At 44.2% G+C, this 20,667-nt stretch overlaps 1 protein-coding gene across 10 annotated transcripts in view; it reads left to right on the forward strand.

The window, feature by feature from the left end:
* PTPRJ (protein tyrosine phosphatase, receptor type J) overlaps positions 1-20,667 on the forward strand; it is a 119,139-nt gene that overhangs the window by 34,787 nt on the left and 63,685 nt on the right. For 4 of the 10 annotated variants that reach the window (XM_046941364.1, XM_046941367.1, XM_046941366.1 and 1 more), the window contains 3 exons: positions 5,718-5,783; positions 11,158-11,279; positions 11,801-11,932. Coding sequence is in view for 3 of the 10 variants with exons in the window: in XM_040700556.2 (XP_040556490.1) it covers positions 14,059-14,121 (63 nt within the window). In the remaining 7 variants the exon portion in view is untranslated. Of the gene's footprint in view, positions 1-5,717; positions 5,784-11,157; positions 11,280-11,800; positions 11,933-13,973; positions 14,122-14,715; positions 14,876-15,658; positions 19,421-20,667 lie in introns of those variants that run through there. The other 6 variants (XM_040700559.2, XM_040700556.2, XM_046941365.1 and 3 more) reach the window with 5 other exon arrangements.

The following is a 20,667-nucleotide window of genomic DNA, read 5'->3' on the forward strand; positions in this document are numbered from 1 at the left end:
GTTGGGATCTGGTGTGGCAAGTCCTACTGAACTGCAGCAAAATAGCAAAACGTGATACCTGAGCTATGAAGGCTAGCTGGATTGGATGTGTGAATGCAGGGGGCCAGCTGGTGGCCACTTTTCAACCAAGGCAAGCACTAGTAATGCTTGTGAATCTGAAGAGCTCTTGTGCAGTAAGAGAGCCCCCACCCACTGAGATCCCATTGGAGTCCTGCGACAAGTGCTGTGACAGTCTGTACTCAGCTGCTTAAAATTCTCTTCCTGCCATCAAAGTATACTTAGATAGTAAAGGGTCTGTGTAACACCACTTTGGTAAAAAAAAAAACATAAAGATAGACAATGCAGAATATTCTTAAGAGAATGTTAATAGCGATGAGAGAATGATGATAATATTAATAATAGCATTATCAGTAGCCATGGAATTTCCAGTTTTTGTAAGAGCTCCAACGTTTTTCTGGAAGCTGTGTAAAAGCAGCCTGGCATCATTTTCTTGGTGGGAAGTTAGAGCAGTTTCTGTAGACAAAATATAGAAAGCTTAGTGCTCTGTGTTATAGTTCAGAAGATCAATAGGTCCCTTTGTTTGGGGATTCTGATGTTAAAAGAAAAAACCTCTTGTTTATGTGCTGCCTTGGCCTATTAGCCTTGTCTGTTACTAATAAAAGTTCTTTCAGAGCACTCTAAGTGATCAGAGTCTTGACCAACTTTCCAGCAAAAGCATTAGTTAGGAAAAAATAGACATGAAAAAGAAAAGCCTGCTAAAGTCTGTCTTTCTACAGGCAATATATCTTTGGGTGTAAATTTCAGAGTGGGTAGAGAGCATAATTCTGTTTGGCATGGAAATATATACTAAGTGAAAATTAAAAAACAAGAAGTCAGGAAATATTCTTAGCTTATCAGTTCTATGGGTGTATTAGAAACTTGGATGTGAATAGTTTTCAACATGAGAAGTTAACTGCATGCTTCTGAACTGTTATTGCAAAATAAGAGGAAGGGGGAAGTGTAATAACTAATGTTTTGGGTTGGGCTTCTTTCTGTGTTTTTTTACGTATCTTTTAACAGCTGTGGGCATGGGAGCATGGAACGGACATGTTTCTATTCTTAAACTGAAAAGAAAATAACCTTCAGAAATGTTCACTGGACAACACTCAAAATCTCAAGGAATTCAAATTTTTCCCCAGGCAAAGGAGGCCATTTTATGGAAAGACAAATCTCAGGAACTGCCCAAAGAGACCCAAATTTTTCAAGATCTTTCCTCTACATTTGTTTTTGCATAGTCTTCACTTCCACACCCAACCTACTGGTGTGGTTAAGAGCACTACAAATAGAACTTCTACGTAATGAGAAAAATCTTAATAAAATGAAAATTTTGAGGAAGGTCAACACTTTCTGAATGTGAATGTCTAAAGCTATGTTCATAAATCTTTAAGTTTATCCTCCTAGAAAAGAATATCTTAATTTTTTAATAAGTTATGGACATATGCAAATCTCATTGGTGCTGGAGGGGTGCAATTTTGAAAGTTTAATTTTCTAGAAACATATACAGGATTACTAAGGTATTGATTTTCTTTCTAAAAAGCATAACATCAATACTATAATGAGCTCCTAATGCATTTATGTCTTCTAAAAATCCTTTCTGGTGGTTTCAGACCTTCAGCATAGAGGTTCAAAGTCTGTTCTGCTGAAAGAATCCACTATGCAATTCTCTCTGCATGAGAGCTGATGTGGACCAATGGGAATTTTTAAGCAAAAATCTTTCCTAGGCCATGTTGGCGAGGCCAACTCTTGCATTTTTGAGCAATACTTGAACGCAGTACTGAAGTACAGTATGTGGTTTTTGTGTTACAGTACAAGCCATGCATCCATGCTGCCTTTAAAGGATTGATGCTGCAAGTTAAATATCCTCTGATCTGCCAGATCAAATGCAAACAGTCGGGCCAAACAATGGATCACCTGCCAAATGAAGGCTTAGTCCTACACAGTGGGACTCTCTATCCTAGCTTTGTTTCTTTCCTTACCATCCTGTGTTGCACCTCCTCTTCAATTCATAGATATCCTGCAGAAAACACAAAATCTCTTTAGCGGCTGAATCAGATATTTGTTTGCTTTGTGGGCATCCATGTAGGACTGACAGTGCTAATATTTCCACAGTACTCTGGGGCGGCTCTCTTTTGCTTTACCTAGGTGCCATGTAATGGTCTTAATTTTTTAAAGGTTAAATTTGGACACTGGATTTTTTTGCTTATTCTTGCTGATTTCAGCTGGCCGAGGGTGACACCAGTTCTCTGTTTTGCCTGACATCCTGTAAAGAGAAAGCAAGATGATCTTTTATTTTTTCCACAATCAACCTCTAGAGAAAAAGCTCAGTTCCCAATTCAATTTGCAGTGCTCTGCAATGCAATTCACTCATGAGGCCCTCTTTCCTCCTCTTTTTTTGCTGTAAATCACAAGACCTTCACCAATTTAGCCTCCAGCCTCTCTTAGCATCTACCTGTATCTATAGCAGGTAGACATTTTATTCATGTAGCCTTCTCCAGACTTTTGAGTTCGGCTAAGGAAACTCTGAATGAGCAGAAGAATTAGGGAGGATGGGTACAGTTGTAGAAATTGCCCAAAGCAAGGAAGTCAGATGTGCAAGAGAGACTAATAGCAGTGCTATAGTGTCAACACCAGTGAGTCACCTCCCTCTTGACACTAAGAACATTGGTGACACTGCCCAGCAATGACCCAGAAGACAACACCATTGCCTTTCTTGCAAATAACTAGTTTCTTTTCCACTCTCTGTACAACAAAGGTCTTTATTTTCCTAAGCTATTGAGACCGTTCTTTGTATACTGAGCTAGTTCAGTTACATTTAAGCAACTTATGTGTATTATGTCACAACAGTGTTTCTTGGCACTTTTGCAAGGAGAAAAAATTCAGGTGAGTAAATTCATCTTTTATGACTCAGCACAGTTGCAGTTCATGGCTCTCACACAATCTTTTTCTGCAACACTGGGCAAGATACTTAACTGCTTTCTGTGCAATCTGTAATAACCTCTGTGCTTCCTGTTTTATCCATAACCTCTTTAATGTAAATGTTATCCTACATATATACATGGCACTTACCAACAAGGGAACTTTACTCCTGGTAATCCCCAGGTATCACTAGCATCAAGAATAAATCTGTAATATCCGAGCAATCAAGCCACGCAATTTTCTTATTTCAACCTATGTTATTTTAACATGTCCTCTGGATATCTTCCAAAAACGGCCAAACAACTAGAAACTAGAGCAGTAATAAGAATGTATCTCCAGTCATCTAGTCTGGCTACAGGTTTCACAAATATGGTATTTTCAGTGCTGAAAGACTGAGCACAGATGCCATGCCAGTGGGGAACAGGGCTGCAAAGGGAGAATTGGAACCATGAGCTGCTTGCCTGTTACTGCAAAAAGTGAACTTCTCTTTTTCACTGTAACATTCTCTGTCTCATTTTCTTCCTGCCAGAGTGGTTTGCACAGATGGGCAGAACCCAGGGAATGCAAATCCTTGCCTTGCCGTGTCATGCTTACAGTTAATAGGAAAAACTTTCTTTTCCTCTTGGTTTTGCACCAGACATTCTGCCTCATGTAAGAGATTCCCAGGTAAAAGTTCTTCCTCAGGAGTTGTCTTTGGAAGATGTCAGCAGTTACAGTGTGTTCAGTGCTTAAGTTACCTCTATATCCTATATATACCTCTATGTGCCATCAGTGAGCGTATGACCATGTAAAGAAAAGCAATCTCTTCTGAAGTTCAGACAGGTTGGGCAGAAGCCATAATAAGTTTTGGGAATAAATAAATGCTGAAGAAAAAAGAGGAAAGAGAGCAGGCAAAACTCCTCAATGAGTTTCGAGTGGGCCCAATTTTGCCTTGAAACTACCGTAAGGCATCTGAGTGGGACTGGTGTCCTTCAGCAGTACCAAAGGGCTTTACACGTGCTTACAAAATAGCAATTTGGTCTGTTCTCATAAGCCTGTGATTTTTATATCAGGACTCAGGAGGTTATTCAGCACCTCGCTATCACCTGCAGTGCGAGGTAACTCTCAGAATCTCCCTATAGAAATCTGGTGTGTTACATGGAGGTATTCTGTTTCAGCTTGACCAAGGTTTTGCAAAGGAGAATAAAGGATGGCACAGTATTTTCAGAGTTCTGTTGTAATTAGAGGGAGATTTCTGTGATCTTTTTAAATGAACTGCTGTAGGTTTACGTTTAGCTTTTCCTGTTGGAAGAAAGATCTGGCAAACAGCAAGCTAGGAAGTTATTCCTGCTATTCATGGGAAAATTTTTATAATTAAAAGCACCTGGTCAGACTTGCCTTGTCACCACTGTCCAGCCAGGCCTCTGGAGTAAGAGATGAAGATGTGGAATGGTTCTAACAGTGACAGGAACTTAGTAATTCAAGGTGTTCCTTCTTCACATTACACATCTTGGATGTACGTTTGTACACCTAAGGAAAGGTGACAAAGAATTGAATGAAAAAGCAGTGACCCTCTACAGTGTCAAAACCTCCTTAAATGAAACATTTTCATTTTGCCTGTGGCTGGTGTTCAGAGATCATGAAATGGACTTAAAAAATGTGTCCTCCCCTGACCCACAATACAGCCTTCTGCATGGTGACCTTTTAGGGAGCCCTTAAGTAGTATTTCTAGGCTTACTCCTACAATCAGGAAGGGTCTAGTCATATTTCTTTTTAAAGAAAGGTGAAGTGTGTTTTCTGCTTATGAGGCAGATGTAGGTACTTCTGAAAAAAGAAATACTCACTGTCATGAGGCTGGCAGTCAAACTGTTGAAGATGGTGGTGATGACAACCTCAGTTGAAGTGAAATGAATTTGGAGAAATTAAGAAGGCTGGAATTATAGCTGAAAGGAAGCAAGATCAGAGTTTGCATTTAGGCAACTCTTACTTCTTTTGTAGCTTAATTTGTCAATAAGGGCCTTCTTGAAACCCTACTGTGTCTACCTGATATTATCTGATGAAGCAATGGGAAAATGAGAGAATATTTCTCTGTTAACCGACCACTATTTTCCAGCTTATTCTGCCAGACCCTAGACACACCAGTGAAGCCTGCACTGATAAATGTAGCAGTTCCTATAGATAGTGGAATATCAGGAAAGAGTATGGCCCACGTTTGTGGATAGATGCAATAGGTCAGGTACAAGAGTCCTTCATGCCTAGCAAAGGACAGCTGAGAAAGAAGAGGAGAGGACTTAGGGAATCTGCTTGGCAACCAGCCCCTGGAAGGAAGTAGCACTGTCATTGCATACTAAATAAACTCCTTACTTATTTCTATTCTTCTCCTATAGCTATTACTCACATTTATGCCCACCTTACTCTCTATTTCAGCCCATATTTCTATACACACCCCAAACTTCAGTAAACTACCCAAGAAAAGGTGGAACTACTAGGGAAAATTAAAGGAATTAAGATAGGAAGGTAAATAATCTACTTAAAGAAAAATCTCAGTGACTTATTTTAAGTAGATGTGCTTGTTCAAGCAATCAGAAGTTTTAAAGAGCATGTATACGGCAATAAGCATTAATCCTCTTGTCTCACAGAGCCTGGTCATGCCAAAACCTGAGGATCTCTTCAGAAGGAGATCAACAAATAGAAGCTTTGTTAATCAACCAGAATTTTTTGCTTACTGATGTTAAAAATATGTATGGTTTTAACTTCACTTTTTATTCTTCTGCTAACTTTAGGGTAAAGAATTGCTGATTCCTGGAGATACACGCTTTCTCTCTGGTCAGAACTGACTACTGAACTAGGTAAGATTGATGCTGGGATTAAATTGGATTGCATTTATTTGTCTCACCAAACCATATATTAATAGTAAAAAGTAAACTCAAATTGTGGTGCAGAAATAATATATTTTGCAGAAGTGAAATATAATCAGTGTTGTTTTATAGATTAGTTAAAGATACTAGATAAAGGAAATTAATTAATTATGCAAAAGCTCCCTTATGATTCCCTCTGATGATCACTAAGAAGCACAAGCACATCCTCCATTATTTCCTGCTCTTCTGAGCTGCAGGGATTAGAAATCCTTCAAAACACATTGGTTTGAACCTGCAAGTCACCCACCAACTCGGGTTCAGGAGTGGCTAGTCAGATTATCATTGTTTCCCCTATATCAGATGTCTAATGTCCTTTTTGGAGTGCAAAGAAGTCAGTCAGAGAGTGAACAACTCAGGCCTAGCCAATAGTGTCAGCCTCAGCCTGTCTGATTTGTGGAAGATGACAGCACAGTCCAGTGGGAAACCCATGCAGCCTATTTATGACTGCTTCTGCAGTGCTTACAGCTGTATATTGAGACCTACCTCCACTTTTCAGCTGGTGGGGTGAGGTAACAACAGCAGTACTCCTTCAACGATAGTAGCAAAACAAAATGGCTTCAGTGTTACCCTTCTTTCAACTTGCAGTTTTCATGCTGAAGTTTTGCATGGTCTGATTTAATTCCCTAGTCAGTCACTTCAAACTTTTTTTCCTTGCTTTGGTATCTCCTGGTGATATGAGTACGGTGGAGAAATAAGGCAGTAATTTTTTGCCATACCCTTGCTATCTGCTTCCCCTTCACTCCATTCTCTTCCTGTTTAATCTCTCGCTGGCCGCTGTTTAGTTATTCCTTGCCAGTAAGGGGTGGCTTTACAGTGACATAATTCAAGTGTCTGTATTTCTGTAAAGCCCTGCTGAAGATGAGGAACTTGTTGTGTATCTCTGAAAGGAATTATGTTCTCAATTTGAGCTGTCCTCAGCTAGCAAAAGAGATGAGTTACAGCTCCTTACCCAGTCACCCATGGGGACAAGAAGAAAAACCCCTGCCTGTTATCTGACACAGAATAGCCTGTAGTGTCACTTCTCTTCTGCACCATTTTACTTTGGAGTTAGTTAGCTCTGTAGAAATCAGCAAGGAGAACAAGTAAGAAAATATCAGATGATCATGTTTTTGTATCCTGCAAAATTCCTGCAACAGCATGTATTCATGCAGATGCGTAAGAAGGAAAACAGAAGCTTTCAATTTTAGGAGAGCAGAATATTCACCCAGCCTTTTAAAGATGTCAAATAGCTGTAAAATTAATTTTAGACTATTGCTGGTGAGTACCTGTTGAAGCAAATTGTGTTCAATCTATCAACTTCCAAGGGATCTGTGCCTCACAGAGGATTTATCTGTAGTTGTTGATGTGGCTTCCTAGACTTCTGGGCACTTGTTTTCTTGCAGAATAGAAGCAGAACAGTGTATTGTTTAGCTAAGGAATTGCACGTGGAAGCATGACAGGCTGAAAACGTTAATCCAAAAAGCAATCTTCTGGTCTGTCATGTTTATTCTTATGCAAGTGCATTTTATCAGAACAAGAGGGAATAGCAGTTTCAGTACTTCTTTGTTTGTTTTGTCCTCATTATTTCAGCTAGAGTTTAATGAGCTTCTTTCCAGGAGCATCAGATGTATTGCACTGATGGGTCAAGTAGTAGAGAGCAGGTTAGTCTGTTTTCTTGTTCTTAAGAAAGTAGATGTTTAGAAAAAATACTTGTCTAAAAACAGAAACTAGGATTTTAGAAAGGGATACAAGCAAACATGGCATTCAGGTCTCATTGAGAATTGAAATGCTGGTATAAGAATTTGGCCAGCTAAGCCTCAGCATGGCTTGTGGGATGACTAGGGCTGTGGTGCCACAGTAAATAGCAGGTTATTGCCATAACATCATTTCCAGTCAGACAAGGCAAGTAAATAGACCAAGATCAGAACACATCACCAGGCATTAAGTGCAGGAATGCATATTCAGAACCTGGGAATTTAACCATGCTAGCTGCAATGTGAACTGATAATTTTCTCTCGGCTCTTGTTTTCTTCCCAGGCAGATGTCCTCCTAGCCTTCTTGCCATTGCTTTTCAAGCTCAGTTGCTAGGCTTTATTGCCAGGATGCTTGAAACCACCCTAACTCAACTACAGTGGTTTGAGCACAGTTAATAGCACCTGATAACCACCAAAAGGAGGCTTAGGATAATCTTGGTCTCCCTGTGTTGAATACCAACACTCCAGGGACTTACTCACAACTTCCTTGCTTTTTGCCTTTCTGACTCCTGACGCTTTTTGCATGATTCTTTAACAAGTGATTTCACTCATTCAGTACAGCAGACTCAGGTATTGTATAGGCTTGTGGCACAGCTTTAGAAATTAGTTTGATGTTATTCCATTTGTAAGGTGTCATTTACTGGGGGACAGTTTCTCTCATGAACCTTAGAGTTATTGAAAGTGATTCCACTAAAGTTTCATATTCTGAAAAACATCCATGCATTTTACTGGTAAGTAGGAAGATGATGAGGGGGGAAAAAGGTAAGGTGGAAAAGAAGGGGAAGTTTCTCTATTTGCTTCCCAGACTCCCAGCTACTCCCAGTATTTCCCCCCCTCCTGCCAGTCACTGAGTCTGTTTGCTCTACATGCTATCCCATATATGTCCTTCGTTTATGGAGCTGCTGAGATACAGCTGTGCCCTTTGGTTCTCCCTACGGAGATTGCCATGCTATCTGAATAGCAAACACTCTGATGTACGTTTATTGTGCTAGTAGCCCTTTGCAACCCATGGCATTATTTCTGTGTGAAGCCTACATGGGACTGCATTCACAAGACAAGCTATGTGTCCAGAACCTCTTCTCTACACCTATTGAAACTAAGTCCGTTTTGTTGCTGCATAGAAGACAACCTGCTTTTAAGTCTGATGTCTGTTTGAACTTGAGTCACTTACAAAAAATCTTCTGTTGTGATGGAAGTAGTTCAGATGCCGCAGATGCTTTGGAGTGTGTTAGTCTGTGGGTTTTTAATGCATATTTTCCTCTCAATTATTATGTAAAATATATCCTCTCCACCCGCCTTCCCTCCCACGCAGGAAACTGGCCGCAGAATGAGCATAATAGATCGACTGAAGGTGTTTCCCACCTCTTAAAGTCACTTTCAGTTACTGCACTTTGAAGTCCCGTTGAAAGTCTTTTTTTTTTTCATTAAAACTAAAAGCTTTTTTCATTTTGTTCTCTTTGCTAACCTCCATCGTAGCAACAAAACATTAAAAAAACCCAAACCATCTCCTGTCTTCGTCCTCTCCCTCGGTCAAAATAAAATCATTGCAAACCTGGCCTATCTCGGACACAGCATTTTACTTTCATCTTTCAGAAAGTGACATTGTTTTTCGATGTCCTCTCTGGTCACATTTTACCATCCAGATTCAAGATGGTCATGCCGGTATCTCAGTAGGCCTTCCATTCCTTGAGAAAAAAGAGAAAGCAAGAAAATGTACTGCTTAGCAGTTAAACTACTACACAGTACCTCTGGCAGCTACAGACTGTGGAGTACTTATGTGAGCAGAAACCAGGTTATATCCACATCTAACTTCTGAGACGTTTCAGCATCAATTCTAATGGTAGAACCATCCCAGCTGTAGTACTGAACACAAAGTGCTCTCCTCTTTCACCAGAGCTGCTGCTGAGTGTAGCATTTGCTGTAAATTCTTCATTTTCTGCCTGCAGCTAGACAGGAAAATCCACAGAACTCATGAAAACATTCACACCTCTAACTTGTCCATGTGAGCGCAGCTTTATTGTTTCCATGCATTGCTCTGCTCTCAAGGATGATTGCTAATTTTATGCCCAGTATTTACCATATCCCGATGAACAAAAGCAGAGACTGAACTGTGTGCTGCGATCTTCCATTTTAACTTAGAACATCTGAACCAAAATGTGTACCAATTTGTTCTGTTTTGTTGCTACATTTGTGTGTATATATGCGTATCTCTTCTACTATCAAGACATTTATTCAATCTCTTTAATTCCAAGGTTATTTTAAAGACAGTAGAGCTGGATTTGTTCCCAGGACACTGCTGTACACTGTATTGTACACTGGAGACCTGCTTTCTGAGTTGTTCCCAAGAGATGCATCTCCAAGTTCATTGGTACATGGAAGCCTGAAGGACCCTTTTTGGATCCGTAGAAGTGTAGTAAACGAAGAGACAGAGCAATGTTAACCAGCAGGAGTACTTCAGGCTTACGTAGCTTCAGGGTCCTGAGCAATGATAGATGGGTCAGAAGACCATTTGTCACTCTGTGTGAGTAACATAGGTCCCACCTTTTCTGAATCTTGTGAACTTGCAATGGCAACCAAGAACACAGTGTTTCTTGGATCACAGTCTGAAATCGTATCACTGAGTGTTTCCTCTCTACCAATGACAACAGTAATACAGTTTCCTCAACCTCTTTCCCATCTTACCTACTTAAATGGCAACTAATGCTAACACCTGTTTTGTGCTGTGTGTTTATACAACACTTTTCTACAGCAAGGCTCTGTTTTGGACATTACTACTGTAAGCAGCTAAGAAATGTTCTTCTAGGTCAGGCCACTGATGAATCCATCCAGCCCACTATCCTGCCTCCAGCAGCATTAGGAGGTTCTGTTTAGGAAGAGCAAACAAACCTGACCACTGTCTCTGGTCCATTCCTAGCATCCGCTGTCACGCATCAGGGATGTTACAGACTCATCTCTTCCCTCCCCCTGTTTATGGACGCATTGTTTCATGAGTATGCCTACATTCTTTTTGGAACTGTTTGTATTATTTGCCTTTAAAACCTATTATGACTACAGATTCCACAAGTTCACTACCTGCTATGTAAAAAAGCACTTTATTTGATATGTTCTAAGCCAGTCTCATACTATCTTGGTGAGTGATCCCTAGTTCTGGGTGGGATTTATGAATAACAGCTTTTCATCCATCCTATTTCCAAGTAGCTTTCTCCTCTCTGTTGAAAAGCCTTATCTTTTTAAGTCTCCCCATGTAAGACAGCTGCACCATCATTGGTCATTTTAACTGCCCTTCTCAGTGCCTTCCCTATGTTCATTATGTCCTCCTTGTGATGCTGAGACCAGAACAGTGCACAGGATGGGGGTGCACCTGGGTTTCACACATCGGCAAAAAGACGCTCTCCACATTGTTCTCAACACCCTTCCTGATGATGCTCAACAATCTGATGCCTCTTTTGGCTGACACTGCATCAAGCTGATGAATGAAACTGTGAATAACTAATGAGAATATGCTATTGTGATGGAGGCTGGCTGTGGGATGAAGTTAAATATAGCCGCACTGCTTTATTTATTTTTTTTAGAAACCATTTAATTGCCAGTTTCAGTGAAAGACAGATATTATCAGCCAGGGTGACTGCTCTGAATTGGACAGCTTTGGATTACTGTATATTTTTGCAGTCTTCCCTTTCTCCCTGCCTGGAGCGTAAGTAATACGCCTTACTGTATAAACTGTAGCACCCATAAGTAATACGCCTGCACATTCCTCCTGGATTTGTGTGCAAGAGCCTAAGGCCACTTTTAAACTTCAGTCTCTTGTTCAAAAACTTGATTATAAGGATGTGAAAACACTTCCCTCTGATGCTGCCTTTTGAAGATGTTTGTGACTCAGATGCACAAATTAACTTTTGGATGGAAGTGCACTAGAAGCTCTAGCCTAGGAGCAACACCGACCCAGTTTGTCTAATCCTGACACACAAAGCTTTAATATAAGCCTGTAGAACAAACAAAATTTATCTATAGAAACAATTAGGCAACCACAGTTGTAATTCAGGGAGTTTCCAGCAGATTAGTATTAATCTGTGAAGAGCCTGTGGCCTGAAATGCAAACTTGAGCCTCTGGTTCCTGGGAAATTACTGTTTGTGACGGATATTGCTGCTGAACAATTACCAACAGGAAGACTCTTCAAAAATTCTGGGCTTTTAATTTCTCTTTTTCATTTTCAGCATGTGAATTCCCAAATTCTGGCATGAATCTGCAGCTCATTGCTATCCAGCTCCTTCCTGTGGTCTGCATGGCTACCATTCAACCAGCGCACGCTGTGAAGACCAGAGGCCTTCATCCAAGGGAGCTCTCAGGTACATGTGACCTTTTTCCTCCGCAGAGCTCTCAAAATGTAATCAGGATAGCTGGGAATATTCATCCAATTATTTTAAACAATCCCAGGGAGATGAGTATTTCTTCAGTTGGTACAGACACAAAAGTTTACTACCGTATTTTCAACGAGTCAGACGGAAATTGCACTTCTGTTTTTTTGTAACAAAAAATCACCCTTTTTAGTGCCTTATGTTTCTTGGCAGTTCATACTGCAGCCACCTTCAGCATATCTGAGCTTATACAACTATCAATGAATCCTGATTGCTCACTTCTTCAGTGCAGGCAGCATCATATTGCTGACTGCATACTTTTTGCGCACAAGAAACGCTTCTGGAAAGGAGTTAGTCCTTTGAGGTCTTGTAACAGTAAGTCTTGTACCCTAAAACAGTAACAAACTTCCCACACTCTTTCTATGCCAGCTTAACCTCACTCTACAAGGAACTATGGCAATGGCAATGTCCCTGGTTACAGTTACAATTAAATATATGCATTTAAGTTCTATACCCCAATCCTAGAACTACTCTGCTTTGCTACACATAAATTTCTTACTTCCTTATGACTGTGCATGCTTCAACAGGGAGACTTTCCCAAAACTTCGTAGGCCTTCTCTGTCGGGTATTGGATATAGGAGTAGTTGTGAGAACTCAGCACAAGCATGGTACGAGAAAGTGATTATCATAAACTGCTCAGGCTGTAAATGAAAAGCTCCACCAGCTCTACTGGATCCAGACAGACACGCTTTGGCAAAAGAGGTTTAGTTGGTTGTAGGGATGGTACAACCGAGCAGTTTCTGGAGCTAAGGAGTGATGTAGCATAAGAAGTGCAATGCTTGTGATTTCGAAGTTGGGGTATATAGCCTACAAAAGAAAGAAAAATAAGAGAGTACTCAGATTTTGGGGATGATAACTCCAACTTCAGGATTCTTATAAATTTGAACAGGTTCAGAATCCCAATTCCTGCTGTCTCACTGCATTTTGTTTTTAATGTCCCTCCTCAGGGCAGGATGTCACAGCTGCTTAAATCAGCACCGAGATCCCCACTGAATTTTGGGGGTAGCTGGGTTAGTTGATAGGCAGTTGTAGTGGAAAGGCATGCAATTAAAAGCACCAGTGTTCTCCCTCCTAGAACTGAGGATGACCAAGTACGATTGCTCAAGTGAGTTTGCACAGCGTAACCAGGATCCGAAGCTGTCGGGGTAGCTGGTTGTATTTTAGATGCAAGTGAAACTCTGCCCAGGCAGAAGCTACAGTTCAGCAATTTAGAGCCACCGGGGCTCTTTGCAGGCACACCGGGGGTTTTGAGTCAGAGATGTAATTTCCAAATTGTAGGGTTTGATCCGGTGAGGTAACCGCAGCGTAGCAGCTTCACCACAGCCAGAGACTTGTGGCAGCTGTGCGGTTCACCAGGAAGAGTCTTCAGCCGGACGGTAACTCCCAGGTGCCTCGTGCTGAGTGGATGGGATAGATAGGACGGCATTATGAATGGGTCGCATTTAGTGCTTATTTCCTTACTTGAGCGTGCCCTGGCCATTTTAAAAATAATTGGCTATTTCCTCCCGGTCTTATTGGTATGAAGGGATGTCCTGCCCCCGCATCAACTCCGAACTTGAGAGGAAGTGAAGACAGCGCTCCCATAACCAAAGATACGCTACGTAAACTGTCCTTGCCTCTCGCTTTCCCTTATCTGAAATGAATGAATTTCGGAACAGTGCACGAAGCCCGGCAGTAAGCGAGGTTATCCGAGTGACGGCGCTCAGCGATGCCGGGGCCCGCGAAGCTTTCGGAGGGGTCGTCCCGGCGGGGTATCGGACGCCGGGAGGAGGGGCCGTTTAGGCCGCGGGGAGGCGGCCCGTCCCGCAGCCGGCCGTCCCGCTCGCCCCCACAGCCCGCCCCGCGCAGGGCTTCCCCCGGGCGGCGGCGGCGGCTCCCGGCCCCGCCCTCAGCCGCGCAGCGCTAGGGGGAGGGAGCGGCGCCGCCGCCGCCGCCTGGGAGGGCGGCGCAGGGGTGGGACGCCGGGCGGTGCGGGGCGCGCGGTCCGGCCATGTCTCCGGGGGAGGCGGCGTCGGGCTGAGCGGCCGTGCGAGCGGCGGGGAGCGCTCTCCGCCACCATGAGGCGGCTGCCGCTGCTCCCGCCTTGCCCTCTGCTCCTGCTGCTGCTGCTGCCCGCCGAGGTGAGACCGCGGCGCGGGTTCGGGGGTCCGTCCGGGCGGGGCGCAGCCCGAGCGCCGCACCTGCCCCCGCGGGGAGGCCGGCGGGCAGGTGTGCGGCCGGCGGGCGGCTCGGGCTTTGTCCCGCCGAGGCCGCCCGCGGAGAGGCCGGGGGGCGCCGCGGCGCGGGCCGGCGCTCACCTGGGGCCGGCGGCGGCCTCCCCGCGGGGTCCGAGCCCCGCCCGGCGTCGCTCCGAGGGGCGGCCGCTCGTCGGCACCGGAGGGGATGCGGAGGAAGCGGGAGCCGGCGGAGCAGCCCGAGCGGAGCGTGCTGCGGGCGTCCGCCTCGCCGGCAGCTGCGTTACGGAAAGCGGGGACGGCTCCCGTCCTCTCGCTCCGTATTGCAGCCTGCTCCGGTCGCGAGCCCGCTGGTTAATTAGTGATGTTGTTTGCTCTTCTCTCGTGCCGGTGATGCTCATCGCCCGCTGGGCTGTGGCTTTCGGCAGCGATCTGGGGGTATTTCGCGGAAAAATCGCGCGGGGGCACGGAGGCAGCGGACCTGGCAGCATCGGGCTGCGGGTCAGTCGGAGGCCTCCCTCAGCACGGCTGTGCTTCAGGCCTCCTCCCTCGGTGCCGGAGCACACACCGGCCGTTCTTCCAAGAGCACCTTTTGGTGATGTAAGTCGTAGCCCCTTGCCGGACGACGGGCCCATCGTGGGTTGGCACAAACTTTCACCCTATGCTCCTCCTGGCTGATGACTTTCTAACGTTGGCACAGGTATGCATTGTGACTGCCGCAAACTCTAAGGTTTCAGGGATCACTGCACTTTTGCTTTCAGAAATACTGGCTGGGCTGCTCTGCCTCAACAGCTTCTCCTACAGAAGCGTGAGCACATGTGGGTATGGACCAGAGTGCTTGGTAATCTGTGGTGACAGTTCCCCCCGGCTTATATTTCAGTCCCACCCTGACAGTCACAGAACAGGATTGTACCGCTGCTATATTTTAGCTGCTTTTTTCCAATCTCACATTGGTACCAGTTCATGATTACAGGTAGCGTGCATCCTAAATCGTCGCTTCCTCCCTACGTTTCATTCAGCTTGAGCAACTTGCTCTGTGGTCACCTAGATGATGGGACACTGTAGTTCTCTTTGCTTTGCTATTGCGCCAAGCCTGGAAATCCCACCGTCATGGTCTTACAGTGCTGAAGATGACAAGTTTTGACAGCCTTGCTTATGATGCTAGGCATACCTGTGAACATGAAGGCTCGTGCCAGGAGTCCTCTTGCCAGACCTGCCCTGCACCTTGGGAGGTTTTCATCCTTAGGAGTGACTGCTTGGTCTCCTGAGAGAGATGGGGGGAAAAAGTCCTTTAGAGGTAGGAATGGAGTCCTTGCTGATAGCATGGTTGTGAAAAATCATTCACTTATTTGAATTAGCTTAATTTCAGTTTGGCACTTGTGGTTCGAGAGGGGTGATTTGTGTGAAAAAATGCATGTTAGACTAGCATAATCCATTAATGCCAGCAATAAGGGTGCAGAACAAAGCTTTGGAGGGAATGATTGCTCGACGTGTGGTTGTTCTTGCTGCCCATTCCATCCAAGTGGTGTTCATGTGGTCTTGTCCTCTAAAAGTCAGGATGGCATCTAATAAAGAACAGTTTTTCTCCGTGTGGTTGGATTCTTGGCACAGGTTGAGGCAGGTGTCAGAGCTGGCTGATGTCATTCATGGTGTGGTGTGTGTGCAGGTGTGGGGATGTGGCCTGGGGCTACCTAGGGAGTTACCCAGCTGATGGCTGAGGAAGGCAGCAGCTGGTGGGACCATTGGGCACGTGCCATGAGCAGGCTTCATGTGTTGCCACTAAGAAGTACTGCCCCTTGTCTACAGCCTCCCTGCCAGCCCATGAGAGGAAAGACAGCGAGTCGGGTGGCTCAGCTGGATCTGGCCTCTGCGTTTCCTCAGATGACAGCGGTGGGGTTGGTGGGGGTACAGCACTCCTAACACAGACAGCATTGTCAGCCCAGCACACCCAAGGGCCAGGAAACGTCCCGCGCTGTGGAACGTCTGTGTCACAGCAGCTCCTCGGTGGTGTGACAGGCATATGATCTTTCTGTGGTGTCTTTTACTCAAAGATAAGCATCTTCCCTATTTTTTTCTTTCTTAACAAGTTACAGAATAATGGTCAAGGTTGGAATTCCTTAAAAATAAAAGCAAAAGAACAGAACCTTGCTTTGTGCTTTTGTGGGAGCTAGTGATTTGAAAACGGTCCTGTTAGCGATATGGCAACATAACATCCACCACTCAAAAGCAGTAGACTTTTAAGCTCCAGTATTCTTGTTTTTTGTTTGTTTGGAATTATAATGCCTTTTATGCAGGCCTCGACGGCCTGTTCTTACAGCGTTTTCCCTGCACAGAAACTCTCAGTGATGCAGTGTGGGTCCATTGCATAGGATTATCATTTAATTGCTGATCCGAATTTCCAGCTGAGGGGTTTAAGTGAAGCACCATCATATTGAAATGTGCACTTGCTGTGTATGTGTTGCACATCGGTTTCTTTCTGTTGTATATCGGTCACTGTTAGTCATCCCTGTTGATTCTTCTCTTAGATGGAAATCTACGTTTTAGTTTTTGTAAAATTATTCTAATTCTCATCACATGAAAGAAAAAAATGTTAAAATAAGTGCTGTTTATGGAAAATTTTTAGCAAACACTTTGTCATACATTTACCCATGGCTCATTTTGAGCTTTGAAAGAGATTAAAGCTTGAGAAGTGTGATGCTGCCTACCTGCTGCTGTGGACAGACTTCCAAAATAAAACCTTTAACAACCATTAGCAACAGAGCTCTGCACATCCCTGGTCTGGAGACATGAGCATGCCCGGAGCCAGGCTGTGTAGAGCAGAATGAGAAGCTGTGGCTGTGAACTGTGTTCACTTGTGTCAGAGGAGCTTGGAGGAGAGGAGCTCTTATCTGTCAGGACAAGTTGTTTTCTGTGGTGAATGATGGTTGATGCTGAAATGCACTTCCATTCTTGTACTAAGCCACAGTATAGGTTTGTTTCAAGAGCTTCTGTACATTCAAAACAAGAACAGACAGTGTGAACACCTTCCGTAGCACGTGATAAAGGTGCTGTTTTCCACGCGGCATGGGTATGCACAGTGCCTGCATATTGCAGCACGCTCAATTGGATTCCAGTACTTGGGTTTTAGACTCCAGCCAGCAACACACGACCAAATATCTTCTTCTGCGTATTTGAGATCTGAATTCAGGCCCACAGTGGAAATGTTGTCTGTGCAAACAGCCACGCTATTATTAGTACTTCCTCAATTATGTGAGCTACATGCCAGTCTTTGTTGAGGATTTTCATCGCATGTAAATTTTTTTTGGTTGGAGTTACCAAATATGAGAGAGAGAAATTGCTACTGTTTTAAATTCTTTCGTTGCTTACTGTGTAGGGCTGGATTTTACCGATCCATACCATTTGAATTTGTGCACCTTCATCTTCCTAGTAGAATTGCAGCGTATGATAGGATGAGTATTTCAGCAATATCACAGAGTGATTGGGAACTGGGGATTTGATGATTTTAGGTATGAAACCCATCTCAAGTCTGTATTTTTTTCTTGCTTCCTTGCTTATTTAAAAGAAAATTCTTTCTGTGAGCAAAGGAGAGAAAAGCCATTGAAACAGTCAGTTGCTGCACAGCTGGTTGCTAGCCTGATGTGACTGCTTTTTGTCAGACTCCGAAATTTGAATGTAAATAGTACCCTGAACATCTCTAAAGGTCACTGGGAGGATAGGAGGAGCTGGCTGATTTTTCTCCATCAGAAAGGGCCTACTGCTAGAGAAAGAGAACCTTGCCTTAAATAGAACCATCAGTAGGAAATTAGATTTCAGCAGGAGATGACTGCAGAGGAGGACTTTAATTGTGATGGGATACAGCAAGTTAGTGTAGGTGAGCGTGTGCTAATGTGAAACGTTAGAAAGCTATGTGTGGGGAAGGAGGTGATCAGGCATGTGCAGGAAGGGAAGAACAAAACAGATGCGCTGCTCTGGAAAACTGCACCAGGGCTTTTCTCTGAGTGCTTTCCAGCTGTTTCCAAATGTATCTGCAGCTAAACAGGCCCCTATTAATCCAAAATTCCGGGAGAAAATCCAAGATCAAGTGGGAAAGGTATTTCTGTAATCCTGCAAAGAACGGACACGTACATGTGGTCAAAACAGAGTTGGATCGATGAAGTCAAGGCTCATTTAGTTATCTTCTGAGCCGTTGGTGAGCACTTGGTGGAGAAGGCAGGGCAACTCAAAACTGCAGCAGTGACAGTCTGATGCTGTTGGTATTTGGAACCTCGCTGAATGTCTTTATGATTGTTTTCCTACCTCCACCAGCCACTTGGAAGAACCCGTAGTTATTAGAAACCTGTAGTGCAGCTGTCACGCTTTTCCCACTGAGACACTCCGGGCCACGTAAGAAAGCCTCTGTCTCCATCTGCAGAAATTAGAAATGTAACAGAAGAAACAGAAACTGTGCTTTCATCTGCATCATTGAGTAGTGGAAATTGTAACTACAGCTGCATCCAGAAGTAGGAACAGCGCTGGCACCTGCTGGGGTACCAGACCTGCGGGGGCTGTGACTCGTCTTTGCTTAACCGCGCTCTGTTTGTGGGCAAGAAAACTAGAGCCCGCATCTGCAGTGAGCCCTGTGCTGGGGCATGTCAAGAAGTTTCCCTCATTCTTAACTTCCCTTTCCTTGTCTTCTTCTACCTCCCATTTGTTTGCTGTGCTTCTGCCTTTTCTAACTGATTCATACAGTTTTAACCGAACTAAATGAGTAAAAGAAATACCCAGAATGTCACTGATTAGTTCTCAGCGTGTGCAGTGTTTTGGTTGCGTCTCTTAAAAAATGTTGAGGCTTTCTGTTTTCTTTATTGGAAAGACTTTGTGGTCTTTTGGTTGATTGGTTTGGTTTTGTGGTGTGCAGGACAGTGCCGTCTACATACCGTAGTACTGTTTTCTTCTTACTGTGTGCTGTATGGGCCAGAGACAGAGCATAAGGAATAATTTCTGTGAAATTCCACCCTCATTGCAGGTAAGAAACTTCTGCTTCTGAGCCTATAAAATCATCAAGGAAAGACTTGACCCTTGGTCTGAAGCTTTATTGTAAATTACAGTCTGTTTATTGTAGCCTGGTAAGCAGATGCAGTCTCTTAGCTCTCTTGTTTGATGCTGTTACGTTGAAGAATGAGTGAGGGTGGCATCTGGTCCTGGATCTGTGTGTTGCTCTCACCTGAGCCTGGAGGTGCTGCAGCTCTCTGATGCCTCAGCTCAGGTGAGGGGTGAGACATAGGCGTCTGAGAGCTTTTTCTTGTTAGGATTTTATAGTCTGTATCAGAAAAACAGATGGCTCTGTTACGAGGTGCCTTCTCAAACTAATTATTTACTTCCTTTTGGCGATATTCTCAGAGGTTGGTTTTGTTACCTGCCAGCGTGCAAAGGGTTGCAAGTTGAGCTGAGCCTCGTCAGGAGTGCTCCTTAGAAAGGAGTTGTTTGTGCAAGGCAGCTTTTGTGAAAAGTCAGCCCATTCCTGTCACTGCGGAGCATAGCTTGGCGTCTTCTGAGGGCTTCAAGTGTATCTTCTGGTGCCTCTGCTCATACTGGTTCAGTGGAATTATTTTATACTGCATATCAAGATGAATCTTTCATTGTTTTAGGACATATTATTAGATGGGTGGTAAGACAGGGAACGATCCATACATCTATGAGGACCCCTGGTCAAAGTTATGCCAATGCAGCTCTTGTTTGTTTGCTGATGGTTTGTCTCTGCAGAGGGAGGTGGCTCTGGATAGTGTTTCTCACAGGAATGTGGGTGACTTTTGTTCCTTTATTCCCCATTACGGTGCAGCTTAAGCTGGGCTCTCATTATTTCCTCATGCGCTTTGATTCTGTTAGCTTAGAGCATTTTAATACGTTTTCCATGTTTATTTTCTTTGGTACACACATGAGCAGGTCACCACTGGTGCATCTATATCTGCATACCTGATGTTGAGTCTTCATTTTCAAATTCTGATTTCTAGGGACTCTGTCCCTGGAATTATAGAATCATAGAATGGCCTGGGTTGAAAAGGACCACAGTGATCATCGAGTTTCAACCTCCTGGTATGTGCAGGGTCACCAACCACCAGACCAGGCTGCCCAGAGCCACATCCAGCCTGGCCTTGAATGCCTCCAGGGATGGGGCATCCACAACCTCCTTGGGCAACCTGTTCCAGTGCTTCACCAGAGCCCAGCAAAGGGCAGGAGGGTGCCCAGGATCAGGTTGGGAGTGCTCTGCTCTCCCTGTGAGACAGGAGGATGCTGTCAAGGTGATGGGGCAGGGGGCTGTGGCCAAAGAAAGGTACAGCTTGCTCTTGGGGCACACCAGTCTACATAAACAGCATTTGGTGTGCTGGCAGCTCTCTCTGACATCAAGACAGCTTTGGCTGAGAAAGCATTGAGCTCTTACCATCACCGTCTGCAGTGCAGGTGGAAGATGTGCACGTTGGTTTCGCCATAGCAGAGCTGTGTGACTCAGCCTTG

Source organism: Gallus gallus, chromosome 5, assembly GCF_016699485.2.
Source record: "Gallus gallus isolate bGalGal1 chromosome 5, bGalGal1.mat.broiler.GRCg7b, whole genome shotgun sequence".
Taxonomy (NCBI): domain Eukaryota; kingdom Metazoa; phylum Chordata; class Aves; order Galliformes; family Phasianidae; genus Gallus; species Gallus gallus.